A 14,740-nucleotide genomic window follows, 5' to 3' on the forward strand; every position below is an offset into this window, starting at 1 on the left:
ATGGTTTGTTTCCATGTTAAAAAAAAGAAAGAAAACAAAAGAAGAATAAGAAGCCCATCTTCCAAAAGTGTTGTCAGAGGGGGCTCTAACACAGGAACCAGTGGAATTTTCCACAAGGAGGAAGTCTGATAAATGAGCATAGCCACGGAGTTTGGGCTTTAGATGAAAAGCTGCAGTGTCCTGTGTGGATGCTTTGTTTTGTTTTGTTTTGCTTTGTTTTGTTTCATTTTGTTTTGCTTTTAATGTATGGCTTTCTTTGTCAGCAAGATAAGCTTAGCTTTACACAGCCTTTACCTTGAACTCTGGAATACCCTTCACTGATAGCTGATTCTACTCCTTTCACAAAGTACTAGTTCACTGTGACTCTGTTTGTAGCGGGGTTCACTGTTAAATGTGAGGTAGTCAGCTGCTTGACATTGTTGGTAAAGCGAAGGGACCTGGGTGCAGAGGCAGGTTGCTTTATATGCTGGAAAATGTCAGTCAGCAGACAGGGAAAGGACCTTGTGAATGAGAAGAGGACAGCCACTTCCCTGTTCTTGGTGGGAGGCTTGGGAGGCTTTTCTTTTGTTGGGTTTTGTTTGCTTGTTTCTTTGTCTGGGGGCTGTGGTTGCATCCTGTCCTGCCTGGAGCCTTCCAGTAGGGCTCCAGGAATATGACACTGCTAGGTACACTGTTGTGTACAGTGCAAGGCTCAGCTGTCCTGGATAGCTGTGAGCACTGTCCTGGGGTGGTCCAGGCCACCTTCTCCAGGCGTGCCGTGTCACACAGTTTACCATTATACTCTTCATTGGAGCCTTTTTGAAGAATTAAGAACATATGTTGAGGATTTCCTGGTCACATCAGGATATCACCAAGGTTATGGATGCTGAACTGCTAAAAGTGTCCCACGCCCCTCCCTGCTTTGGGATACTCTGTTCTAAGTTGTATTTCTGTTCCTAGAATTTAGTGCTGTCAGCACACCAACACTGTAAAAACACAAACTAACACGAAGTAAGACACAAATGGAACCTCCACGAAACATGTTTCTCAGTCATATAAAACCAATTTGCAAATTAACTGTGGCAACGTGTTTGGGTAGAGTTTTTTGTATATTCTATACTGGTTGAGGCTAAAAATAGAATCAGTTCCTCAAACTAGAAATCATTTCCGTCACGACATTGACATCTTCTTATTCATCTATGCCAAGTGTCAGTTGCTTTTCTACTGTTTCTCTGTAGGATTCCCAGTCCTCGGATGGTGTCTACACTGTGTGGGAATGTGGGAAGGATCATGCTAACTTCATTTGCTGTTTTGATCCTGTTTACACAAGCAATCGAATGCCCATTAAAGCTTTTCTGCAAGAAGTTCAATTTTTTAAATAAATTTAATTTTTTTAAAAAAATTTTCCATATGAGGCAGGCAGTGGTGGTGCATGCCTTTAATCCCAGCACTTGCGAGGCAGAGGCAGGATTTCTGAGTTCGAGGCCAGCCTGGTCTACAGAGTGGGCTCTAGGACAGCCAGGGCTACACAGAGAAACCCTGTTTCGAAGAAAAAAAAAGAAAAAATCCATATGTATTTTTTCTTTTTGGTGGTTCATGTTCACATGTATATGTGTATGCATGTAATTATGTCTGATCATGCATGTGGAGACCAGAGGACAACCTCAGGTGCTATTCCTCAGCTGTAGTCCGCCTCTCTCTCACTCTCTCTCTCTCTCTCTCTCTCTCTCTCTCTCTCTTGCCTCTCTCCCTCCTCCCTCCTCTCTCTGACTCTCCTCTCTCTCTCCCTCTCTCCTCTCTCCTTCTCTCCCTCTCTCCCTCTCTCCTCTCTCCTTCTCTCCTCTCTCCCTCTCTCCCTCCCTCTCTCCCTCTCTCCCTCTGTCCTCTCTCCTCTCCTCTCTCCCTCTCTTCCTCTCTCTCTCTATCTCCTGTATTTTTTTTAAAGATGGTCTCTCAGTGACCTGAACTATGAAATACTAATTAGTTAACAAACTAGTTAACTATTACTAACATTAGTTAATTTAATCTGTGTAGACTAAGATAACCAGTCATTGAGCCTCAAGCAGTCAGCCTTCCCGTGACTCCCCAGTGGTGGTACTGAAAGCATTTGCTTGCCTTCCTTTACATGGGTTCTGGGGATCAAACTCAGATCTTCATGATGATAAGGCAAGCACTGTGCAGCCCTTTCTGTGTGTCACATGTGTATATTGACCATAGCGCTTCCTTGAATCCTTCTCTTCCTGGAGCAGTCAAGCCTCTTTTGCTTCCTATTTACTGTGTCTCTCATTGCATATTTGAATAGTAAAACTGGTGGCTTGATGCTCGTCATATTTTCCTGTGGGGCTTAATACAGAGGGACTGTTATTAATATTCCCTCTTTCCTTTTCTTTCCAAGTAGGGCTGCATAAAATAAGGGATTACAGGAACAACCGTTGTTAGGTAATATCACTCAGACAAACCGAAGTGCTCATTTCAAGGACTACTTAGCTCAAATCTGTTTTCTGAGCATATTCCTTTGTGGAGGGTCCCAGATAGTGTTATTAGTATCATTGCATGTACACTACTACGTTGTGACAGTGGGTGGTGGTTTTCAAAAGAGTGTGGGTCAGGCAGTAGTAGTCGAATGACATTAGTAAGATTCTTAATTAACCAGAATGATGATCTGGTGAGAAAATAAATATTCTGAATCATTTTAGAAAGAAACTTGAATACAGGTATTTTTATTTATATGTATATATGTAAGGATGTTTATGGAGAAATCTGATAGTGTTCTTTTCTTTGTTTTCAAGCTTCCAAACAATATTTCTCTTGGATATTTTTAACATTAAAGATTGAAACACACTACATACCTAGATGGCTATGTGCCCTTTATCTCTAGATCACTAAGAGAACTGCCATAGGTTTTAGGAAGAGGATGTCAAAAGATAATCTTTGAAGATGGAGCCAATTTCAGAATGTGATTTGCAGGAGGCAATTGTTTGTTTTAGAATCTAGGCTGTAAAAAGGCCAGAGTAATCGTGTTCTTGAGTATCTAAATAAGCCTTATCTAAAAGGATAGAGGCTACGCCAAGGCTAAGTGCAATAGTAAAGAAGCAGGATCAGGGCCTTTCATCTTAGATAGGATGAGGTCTGTAATTATTTTTTGGAAAGTGTTCATACAGACATGCTTATGGAGTAGTCTTGTTTTTACCAAGATCCTTCACGCTCACCCAGTGGCCTTCTACACTGCTGGTGCTCTGTGAAGTTGTTTGTTTATCAGCAGACCAAGGCTTACCTGTGAGTGACAAGCCAAGCTCTTAACAGATCAATCTTTCCCTTTGTCAATGGGTTTAAGTGGTGTGATAACATCTGATAGATTGTTTTTATTGATGTACTTTCTTAAAGTGTGTGAAGAGTCCCACGGCATTGTTTTAGAAATATAATTATGTCTGTAGGTATATTCAAGAAGGGCTATACACCAAATCATTGATTGTGGTATGTCTGAGCAAGATTACGACCTTACTTTCAGGTCTTCTTTTTGCTAGACACATTCATTTGTTTTATAGATCACAGGACCTCATGCTTGTTAGGGAAGCTCCACCCATTTTGCTCCACCTCTAGTGTACTAATGCATATTAGCTGTACAACTAGGCGTCACTGTGACATTTCTGTAATACATACATTGTGTTTTGAATATATCTATCTTCCTTACTTATTCTTACCCATTCTTTTCTTCCTTCCTATTTCTCTATGCTTGCCTCTCTCCTCCCACCCCACTCCCTTCCCCCTAGTGGCCTCTCTTCTACTTACAAGTTGTGTTTTAAAATCTGTCTTGCATATTTCACTCAGCATAATCTCCAGTTTCATTTATTGTCTTGTATGTAACATCATTCTTTGTGATTGAATAGGATTCCATTATGCATTTATGCCATAGTTTCTTTATACTTCTGTCTTAGGATTTCTGTTGCTATGAAGAGACACTATGATCACAGCAATTCTTATTAAGAAAATTATTTCATTGGGACTGGCTTACAGTTCCATCATCCTGGCAGGGAACATTGTAGAACTCAGACAGATATGGGAATGTGGAGGTAGCTGAGAGTTCTGTATCTAGATCAGTAGACAGCAGGAAGAAGGTGCCACACTGGACCTAGCTTGGGCACCTTGAGACCTCAAAGCTCATACGTTTTGTCCAACAATGCCATATAGACTCCTGCAAGGCCACACCCACTAGTATTAGTATCACTCCCTATGAACCTGTGGGGGCCATTTTCTTTCAAACCACCACAGCTTCCATCTCCTGGTGGGCACGTAGGTGTACTTCATAACTTAATTACTACAAATAATACTCCAATAAACATGGATGCACAAATATCTCTGTAGTGTGATTAGATTTCTTCATTTTTTTGAGGAACATCCCTACCAACTTTCACAGTGACTCGACTCGACTCATTTCTGGTCTCACCAGCAGTGCGTAGGGCTTTTCTCCCACATTCTCATCAGTATTTGCAATTGTTTGCTTTGCTTGTTTATTTGTTTGATAATAACTAATCTGATTGGGTTGAAAATCTCAAAGTATGTGAGGTTGGCGTTCCTTTCTGACCAAAAAATTGAAAAGTTTTTCATCTATTTATTGGCCATCTGTTCTTCTCTTGAGATGTATTTGTTCAGAAGTTACTTTTTAACTGGGTGATTCATTTTTTCCTGATTAAATTGTGTTAATCGTTATATATTCTAGATAGTCATTACCGCTGCTAGGTAACTGTTTCCCTGTCTATATGCTATCTCTTCACTTGCTCATTTTCTTTGCTGTGCTGAATCTAGCAATCATTGGGCACAAGTTTTTGTCTGTTGTTGGGATTATTTTCCTAGCATTGATTCCTGTGATTGGAATGATTAGGTTGCAGGTTAGCACTAGTTTTGAAGTACTTGAACACATTACCAAGTGAACTTACAACCCAAGCAGTGCATGCTCACTCAGCCCAGCTGTGTGCAAACAGCCTCGGTCATTGTTTTCTCTGCCAACCATTATTTTTCAGTGATTTTAACTATTAGAGATTTTGAAAATTTTATTATCCTCATCTAGATCTGCCTTTGTGGTATGCCTGGTACAATTCTTTGCTCAGTGCAGCTTTTAATGTAATAGAAGCCAGGCCAATGAAGACTGTCCAGCTGATATTTATTGTCGCTTTGAACACAGATTATTGCTGCCTACTGAGTAGCCTAAAGCCTTGTTACTAATATTGCCTAAATCTGGGATAATTATTCCTGTTCTCAAGAAGATAATATATAGGAGGTCAAGTGAGACAAGTAGAAATTGAAGTATATAAGGAGTGATTGCATATGTTGACTGCATTTGCATATCACATCCCGGGGATGTTAGTCTATCCAAACCCATGAGTTCTGCCACGCTTCTAGACCTACCAGTGACTGACTGTATGTCCAGTTAGTGCCAGGCTTTCACAAAGATGATAGGGAAGGTGATTAAAACAAATTAAGATGAATTCATTTTTCAGACATTTGTAGTTGTAAATTTGCATCTGTAGGTATTATAGATAACAGTGTTAAATAGTCTATGTTTCAGAATGGGTAAGTTGATAAAAGCCTGTACTGGGTAGATAGGTTGTTCCATAGATTTATATCTCTTGCCTGTTGTTTTATCTGTTATTTTATAATACAAAAGAAACTGTTCCTCTTGGGACCCTTTGGATTTAGCATCATCTTTTCATGTTAGTTTCCCGGTTTGAAACTGTGGTAGCTAAGTAGACATTCCCTTGCAGTGATTCGGGTTTATTTTGTTTTCATCTATCAACATGCACATAGTTTTCACAAAATCAGTTAGCCTTCAATGTCTTGGCACCATGCTTCTTAAACATTCCCTGTGAAGCACGTATTTGGTTGACAGGCTGTGAGATGCCTGTGCATAGGGGCTTCATGCGGCAGCAGTGTTTGCTCTGCATTTGACTTATTTTCAGCACATGAAATTACCTCTAGAAATAGACGTTTGAAGTATTATAACATGTCTAGAAATTAACCAGTGAACTTAAAGCAAGAATATGCTTGAGAATATTCCCTACTGTGCCATGCTATATGATATTCCCTATCTGCTGTATGATATTCCCTATTGTATCATGCTGTATGACCTTTCTTTGTGGAGATTTAAAAAGACAAAAAAAAATTTTTTTTTGACTGTGTTGGTCCTGCGTCAAAGCAAGATGCAGGATGAAGGCGGGATCCCACCTGCTCCCCTGGCTACCTGCTCACCCCTGGCTCTATTATATTTAGGGGTTCCTCTCAGCTGTGCACAGCCAGTACCTTCTCCACACTGGATAGTGTTTCATTCAATTGTCTTTTCTATTAAAAAAAAAATAGACTCATTTCAGTTTTAGTTATGGGAGGCTATGTGTGTTTATGTGTTTGTGTGTGTGTGTGTGTGTGTGTGTGTGTGTGTGTGTGTGTGTGGTGTGTGTATACACGAGCATGCATGGAAGCCAGTTAGCCACCTGATGTAGGTATGGAGAACCAAGCTCTGATCCTTTGGGAGAGCAGTGAGCCTTAACTACGGAGCCATCTCTCCAGTTCTTGTCTTCTATTAACAATTTTATTTTTGATCATTCTTGAGTCTTTTAGTCCCATAACAATACTTCCTGTTCTTCTGCCCTTTGCCTTGTTTTCCTGATACTGCCCTATTAGGGGCTGACTTGCCAAGGTTTGTGCTCATAAAAGATTCGTTATCTTCTCCTTGTCCACTGTCTCATCTGACTTAGCCAAGGTTGTCTTTTATGGTGTCTCTCTCTCTCTCTCTCTCTCTCTCTCTCTCTCTCTCTCTCTCTCTCTCTCTCTCTCCTTTCCTTCCTGTAGGAACAAAGCTGGTGGCTTCCATGTCTATTTCCTGTGGCATCTTTGCTGCTCAGAGCAAGCAGTATTGTGGGGGTTGAAGAAGGCTAAAAAGTCACATTGTTCATAAGCTTGCAAGATCCTGAGCTGACAACTGAAACATGCCCCTTTCCTTTATTAGGGGAGAGTGGGTGATTGGTAATGATAGCACTGGGTACCAGAAATGCAGGCTGTATTACAACCTGCTAGGGGTCTTGGCACAGGTGTGGGAGATTCTGGGATGTGCATCCTGTACCACTTTGTAGTGTAGGAAAGTGTTAGATACATCTATCAGCACAAAACATCGAAGAATAAAGTATATTGCTGGTATGTGAAGGCTCCTATTGAAATATAAGTACTGAGAGTGCTGACTGCCAGAATGTGGATTTATGGGAAATAAAGCCCTAAAATACTTTCTCCAACAACAACAAAAATATAGACCTCTTGGAAACAGCTTTTCCTCTCTGTGTACTTAGCTCCCATTGAGCTTAAATTGCTCTCAGTATTGGGATAATGACAATTCGATAATACAGGATGTGGAAGACAAACCAAATAAATTAACCAGCTGCTTTTAAGGCTAGTTCGTTCAATGACTTATCCCTAAAATGCTTTGTAGAACACTCGTGCTCAGTAGGTCTCTAGGCAGGTTTATGACTAGGAGAAAGAAATGGATTTTATTAAATGTCAGTGAAATCAGGGCAGATAGCTTTGTGGTACTTAAATTAGTACAGAATGTGTATAAGAAAAGTCGTTTATCTTTCTCTAAATCATCAGTGCAGAACTTTCCTTGGCATTCCTGCTAGAAAACGTGTTTCTACTCAAAATTCCCATGGATTAGTATAAATCCATAAATGGAAAGTGCACCAATTGATGTTGGTTTCTTGCATGAAGCCCTGTGTCCCCTAGAGCAAGCCCCACAGAAGGACAATGAGTGGCAGACGTGTGAAGTTGAATACCATGTAAAGCTGAGAAGCTTGACCTCGTGTGTTGGGAATAAGGGCAGGGGAAGAGGCTTGGGGGGAACTGCTGAGGAGCCGGGGACATGATAGAAGGGGAGAACTGGTTAGCTGCGGAGAGCCAGAGAAGTGAGTGCCATCATGTCCAGAGAGCACGTCTGTGTCCCCAATGAAAAGATCATCAGCTGTGTACATGGAGCAAGGGAAGTCTGACATTAAAAGGAGTTTTCAAAATTGTGATAAGCTTTGTAAAAGTTACATGCTCTGCCCTTGAGGAATGGGCAACAGCCTGCCGTTGTTGGAGTTGGATATGAGCTAAATAGAGTCCCTTTTGACAGAGAAGATGTGTTAACTGTGTGAATTAAGTTGAAGTCTTTCCTTTAAATTTTAGAGATGGGACAGATTTCCATGTATTCAGTATAGTCTTTGAAACATTAGGAAATGTAGGTTGGTTATACAGCTGAAGAGACTCTGAGCCATTACCTTACCAGTTGCAAACACATCATGTATTAACAATGAAAGGAGGACTAAGAGTAGCTCTCAGGTAGCCTACTTCCTATCTCACTGTTCATGCCCAAGTGCTAGACACTTGGGCATGAACAGTGAAAGGTGTGGCCCATTCTCTAGCAGGGAGAAGGAAGGAAGTTCAGATGATAGCCAGACCCAGTGAAGAGGGTACCTTAACCGGACTGTGGTGCTGTAATTGGATCAACAGGATTATAAAGCATATACCAGGACCAAGCAATTGGAGAGACATGACTCACAGAAGAATGCTTGCTTCTTTACAGATAATTCATTTTTCTTTACAAAAAGTAGTAGTGATGTGTTTAAAACTATTATGTTTTGAGAACCATCCAAAATGAAGATAAGTCACATTTAAATTGTAGTGGTAAATAGTTTAAAATGTTTCCTTCATTCAGGGAAGTTAGCTTGTTTATTTTTTTTGGGTTTCAGGCTTGTTATGTTTTTCCTGCATGTGGCATGCCCTGGGACTTTCTGTCTTTATGAAACCTTCACTGAGGACCTTTGCTTTCCCTGTTACATGTCAAACAGACATTACAGGTCTGAACCAAACCTGACATGGACTGACTTCTGAGTTCTGGTCTCTTTCCTTTTCTTCCTCCCAGAACTCCTGGAAGCAGAACAGGACAAAGGGAAGCTAGGGCCCCGCCGGCCTCAGTTTCCTCGGGTAACCCCAAACACACTGATTGTAGCACAGGGAGCTCTGTGGAGTGAATCTGAATTTTGTTTCTCTTTATAGCAAGTCTTAATATTTTCTGAAGAAGCTGATGGTGTATTATAAAATAAGGGTGGTGATTAATTGCTTATACCTCTTCATCTAGAGATAGTGCATTGTGAACTCTCCTTCATTCAGTCTTCATCAGGACTCATGTTAGGTTCTCCAGTCCCAGACAGTCTGCCTTTAACATGTGTACGTAGTCACAACACTAAATAGACTCTGCAGGTTGTATTTATACAGTGGTGTGTGTGTGTGTGTGTGTGTGTGTGTGTGTGTGTGTGCAGCAGTAATTAAAGGAGAGGCCATGAATTCAGGAGGAAGAGGAAGGAGAAGTGGAAACCATGTCAGAACTCAGAATTCTCAAAGACCTTTTCATTAAAAAACTAGTGGTGGCTTCTGTAAATTAATTTGGAAGCACATTTGTATCCTCTTTTAAGATTTCAGTATGTTTTTTATCGCTTCATCCAGCTACCTAAATTAAACTTGGTTGTAAAAAGTGGACTTCATCCTTATTAATGAGGTAACATTATAAAAATAACATGAATAATTAGAAAAATATCTATGTAAGATTTCCTCATACCCTTTTCTAGAATTATGATTACTTGGTAATATATGCTTCATATTTCTATACTATTTTCTGTGTAAATATTTAATGTATGGCTATTTATTCATAGTTAAGAGGTATCATAGAAAATACTATTTTGTAGTATTTTTTAATATCCTGAGTATCTTTATATTGATAATACATACATAGAGACAGATATTTATAGATAGGTAGGAAGACAGACAGACACACCGACTGACACATAGTGAGTCCTGATTTTGTCCATCTCCATATTTTGCTCAGTAGTCCCCATGTTTTTAGTTTATCTATGGTTGTCATATATAACTTTGATTGCATAGCATCAATTTCTGGGTCACCCCTGATATTTCCTCCCTGATACTTTGGGCATGATAGAAGATACACAAAACACTGAGGTGAACTGAAAGGAATTTTAAAAATTCTTTTGCCAGGAGTGGTGGCACCTGCCAATAATCCTAGAGTATGATGGCAGAGGGATAGTAGGCCAAGAGCTCTATCTACAGCAGCATTCTAGGCCAGCATTGTGAAGCCCGTCTCTGCCTCACCCCAGACCTCTCACGCCTCTGTCCTCAGTGTAGCAAACAGTGGGAACACACGCACTTCTGGTTGACGGCTTTCAGTGATACCTGCTATAGGTGCCATTGCTTAAAGAGTTCTAGAAAAATATGCTATTAGTCTGTGAATTATCGGAACTGTATTTTCTTCAGAATTAAGGAGTTTTGACCAGTTATATTTTATTTTAAAATGCTTAGTGGGACTTCACAATAGATTCTAATCTTTATACAGTGTCTAGCTACTGTGAAAAATTTAAAGACCCTAAATCCTAAAGCAAATGGTTCATACTTTGTGATTTGATTTACTGTTAAAAAGATAATGTCAAATTATTTGCTTTGGATTAAATAAAAGTAAAGATGCTTGTTTCCAGCTAACGCAGTTTAACCTGTGATGACTTTCTTGTCAGTGAGAAACTTAAAAGGTTCTGACTTCCCAGTTTACAAAATTAATTAGTTCCCAGTTGAAAAGCCTTCCTGAAGCTGGAGTCACTAAGGCATTGTTTGCTCAGAGTCGTGGTGTTTTGGTGCCATCTTGTGGCTGAGACTTGTCATACCCTCAGTGTTCAAGTCTAATTTCAATAGGAATTCAGGCAGTTCAAGATATGTAGGGAATTCTTTCCAAAAGCAGGGTATCTATTAAAATAAGCATAAAAAAAAAAATACTGAGAGTGGCTTATTTGTTACTTGGTAACACTGACAGGCAGAAAGGATGAAGAAAGGATCTTCTATGTGACTCTGAGATCTGAAAGCCTGTGTTTTGCTGTATCCTCAGTTGCTGCTATTTGAACGGACCTGGATGAACAGATGGAAGTCTTCTGTCCTACACGAAGGGGAAGGGAACATCAGGAGTGTGAAGTGGAGAGGCCATCTGATTGCTTGGGCCAACAATATGGTAAAGGCACTTGTCTGCCTCTCTAGCTCTTGCACAGCGGCAGCAGGTTGCCAGATGGGAAGGGCTGGGACAGAGACTCCGTGGAGTTGCAATTCTAATAGATATGGGTGATATCTAATATCTATGGGTGATAGATATCAATATACCACACCTCAGCTTAAGGAAGTCAGATTGCCTGGGCTTTCATAGTACAGTAATTCCCAATACATTGTAGACTAAAATCTCTTTAGAGGAAGAAACTGAGGCACAGAGTAACCAAGAAAATGAAAAGCCATCTTAATTATTGAAGGGCTGCTTTAGGCATGTGCTCTGAAAATGCCATTCACCCGTTTCTCATGACCACTGAGAGAAGCAAGTTGTGATTTCCTCTTTACTCCAGGTATAATCATGGGCCTGTCATTTAAAAACTGTATTGTACTCTCAGTACTGCACTTCAAGTCTATTTTATGTAAAGTGGGGCCTGGAGAAAGTTTAAAAAATAGTCTTTTTCACATCTGTCATGTTTTCTGAAATTTCATAGTTCTGAAATATGCCGTAGTTGAGAAAATCAGTTCCGTTTGGTTAGAAATAGTCGACATTGTCTCAGTTCAACCCTGCTGCTTGGGATTTTCCTTCTAACAACCACAGTCTCCAGGCTTGTGATCAGCCAGCTGCACTTGATGGCTCCATTGGGCACTCTGAAGGGTCACATGTTGTCTTTGAATGGATGGGTTTTCAGAACCAAAGCTTTCTGAAAAACTGAAACTCATTCTCCTTCAGAAGAATTCCTTTAGAAATGCCCGCCACCTGTCAGGTTGAAAGTAAACTTGGTGTCTCTGTGCAGAACATGTCTGTGCTGGATTTGTGTTACTTATGCTAACTACAGCCTTTGTCCAGGAAGGAGCCCTGCAGCTCTGGTTCTCTAAGGGTTGGTATAAAGGAGGACCATGCCCTGTTATGGCTCCTGGGCGTGCCCAGTAAGCGCCATTATTGTTTTGAATAGGACACCTATTGTTGTGCTCCTCTCTAGAATACAGGATGCCTAATGTTGCTCTGTTTTGTAGGGTGTGAAAATTTTTGACATCACCTCAAAGCAAAGAATCACCAATGTTCCCCGAGATGATATAAGTCTTCGCCCAGATATGTATCCCTGCAGCCTCTGTTGGAAGGACAATGTGACACTCATTATTGGCTGGGGAACTTCCATCAAGGTGGTTTACTTGGTCTTTATATTAAACCCAAATCATTATAGATTCATTGTACTCATGAATGGTTTCTGGCAAACCTAATATTTTCATCTGAATGCTGTGATGTAGGACACTTTATTTTACAAGTACAGATTTTAAGATGTGCTTTCCTTTTCTATGATGGGCAAAGTAATTGCCCTTTTTTTTCAGAATGATGCTGTATTTGTTGAGTTCTGTTTTAATTTCCCATGATCCCACTGCAGTTCCTTAGCTGTTTATGGAATGTGTGGTTGATTTTGACAGCTTAGTCAAAGGTGTTGATCTTCATATTATCCTATTTTTATCTTTAGCTTTCATCATTCGGTTCATTTGGGTTATTCATGGTAGTGAGCTGAGAGTAAACCTAAATCATCTGCATATTTTATAATTTAATGGCATAGAGGTTCTGGCTCATTATTTATAATATGATTGGCATTATGAAATATTTTCCTGAGATGATTTAATAGTTTCCTTAGTAAGTGTGGGGCCGGAGGGGAGAGTAGGTCTCTCATAAACTCAGAAGTTCACCAGAAAGAGGAGGCAGCTGGGGGAAATGAAGAGGAGACAAATGTCCAAAAGCAATTAAGGAGAAAACAGCCAGTCCCATATTTGTGGATCCTCACTTGTCTGCAGCCATGGGTTTTTTGTTACACATTAGAAAAGCATTCTCTGAGCCCTTCACCGGGTTGCTCCTGTGTTGAAGACAAATTTAGACATGTGCATTAAAGAAGGAATCAGACAAAAAGATAAAGTACATCTAACCATTGATCTGGCGGCTTTATATATCTAGCAATTTAGCCTAAGTAATGTCCTTAACATTTTATATTTAAGTATACTGAGCATGCTGTTATTATTAATAATATTCATGGATAAAAATAAAAAATAAGAAATAAGAAAGTTGATCAAATAAGTTACACTAGTTTCTTATGATACATTGTTATAATGACACTAATGATTACTATGGTAGAAGAATATTTAAGTGATGTTTAGTATTTCTAGTAAGCCTTTACATTAACAGCAGTAGCTTGTGGTAGAGTTACTAATGGTGTCCTTAGACCGGGATGTTGTTCACTCTTGTTTTTCTCCTTGAGGTTGTCTACATTACAGTGCTCCATAGTGTAGTGGTCCTCAGGTGGGTGACTATAAAATACCACTGTCTTTACTGAAGGAAGAAGCTGGTCACTGACATGTGGATCAGTCTTGTGTGGAGGGCCAAACCTTAAAAGAAACACAACCAAAACCAAAAACCAAAACCAAAACAAAACAAAAAACAGACACCCTTGTTTCTTATTACAAAGTTGAATAGATTCTCTTTGGAAAGTCTATGCATTTGGAAAGAGGTAAGAAAAATAAATACTTAGTACTCATAGTCTTACCAACCTAAAATAAAATTAACTCATAATGCCTTTTACCTGGTGTTTGTGAGGAAAGTAAGAGATTATTGGATAGATACAGATTTGATCTCAGCTTTATCTGTATAATTTAAAACAAAGATAGCCAGACTCTCGAAAAGGTGCTAGTAGTGGAGACAGTAGACTTTATAGGCTGCACATTTGCTGCTATAGAACAGGAACCTTCCAGGCTGCACACAGGCCATCCTACTAGGGAATACGTCGACAGCAGACTCTGTGAGCCAGCCACAGTTTGTGTGTTCTGCCAAAACACCTCCTGCATGTGTCTATAGTCCTTAAGTCCAGCTTCAGAGAAAAGGCCACTAGAAACAGCAGATTTACATGAAAGTTCTTTTTGTCATAAAGTGTCACTTCATATTGGATGAATGTGGGGCAATCTAAATAATGGTTGTCATACATTATTCAAACTAATTGCTTAATTTATTTTTTACTCTAAGTATATGAGTGTTTTGCCTGAATGTATGTCTTGGCATCTTGTGCATGCAGGAGCATCTTATGCATGTAGGGGCATTTTATGCATTCAGTGCACACAAAGGCCAGAGGAGAGCATTAAATCCTTTAGAACTGGAATTACCGAAAGTTGTGAACCACCGTGTGGGTTCTGGGAACCGAACAGAGTCCTCTGCAAGAGCAGCCTGAGTTCAAAACCTCTGAGTCATCTCCCCAACCTCCCATATCCTTTCTGTCTTTTATGTCTTAAGTAGACTATGTGTACTTCATCTTTGGGTGACACGACTACTTTTAAAAAATGCCTCACTGAGTAAAATGCTATGGAGACTTCGCTATCCTATCTGGAGAATAACCTGTGAATTTCTTTTTCAGATATGCGCAGTGAAGGAACGCCACGCCAGTGAGATGAGGGATCTGCCAAGTCGATATGTTGAGATAGGTACGGGCCCCTCCCATGGTTCCTTTGATGGCAATTCTTCCATAGGGCATCTCTGTCAAGGAGAAGCCAAAGACCATGCCCTCCCCCAGAGCCTTTCTCTTGGTGCTTTGATAGAATGGGACCAGAAAACCTTCAAGTTTTGGAAACTCGCTGTGGAAAGAACTCTTTTCCACAA

The 14,740-nt window shown here is 40.1% G+C and overlaps 1 protein-coding gene across 1 annotated transcript in view; it reads left to right on the forward strand.

The window, feature by feature from the left end:
- Vps41 (VPS41 subunit of HOPS complex) overlaps nucleotides 1–14,740 on the forward strand; it is a 159,081-nt gene that overhangs the window by 82,490 nt on the left and 61,851 nt on the right. The window contains exons 8-10 of the mRNA XM_021215183.2: nucleotides 10,940–11,059; nucleotides 12,103–12,249; nucleotides 14,499–14,565. Of these exons, the coding sequence (XP_021070842.1) occupies nucleotides 10,940–11,059; nucleotides 12,103–12,249; nucleotides 14,499–14,565 (334 nt within the window). The remainder of the gene's footprint in view (nucleotides 1–10,939; nucleotides 11,060–12,102; nucleotides 12,250–14,498; nucleotides 14,566–14,740) is intronic.

The sequence above is a fragment of the Mus pahari genome, chromosome 16, assembly GCF_900095145.1.
Source record: "Mus pahari chromosome 16, PAHARI_EIJ_v1.1, whole genome shotgun sequence".
NCBI lineage: Eukaryota > Metazoa > Chordata > Mammalia > Rodentia > Muridae > Mus > Mus pahari.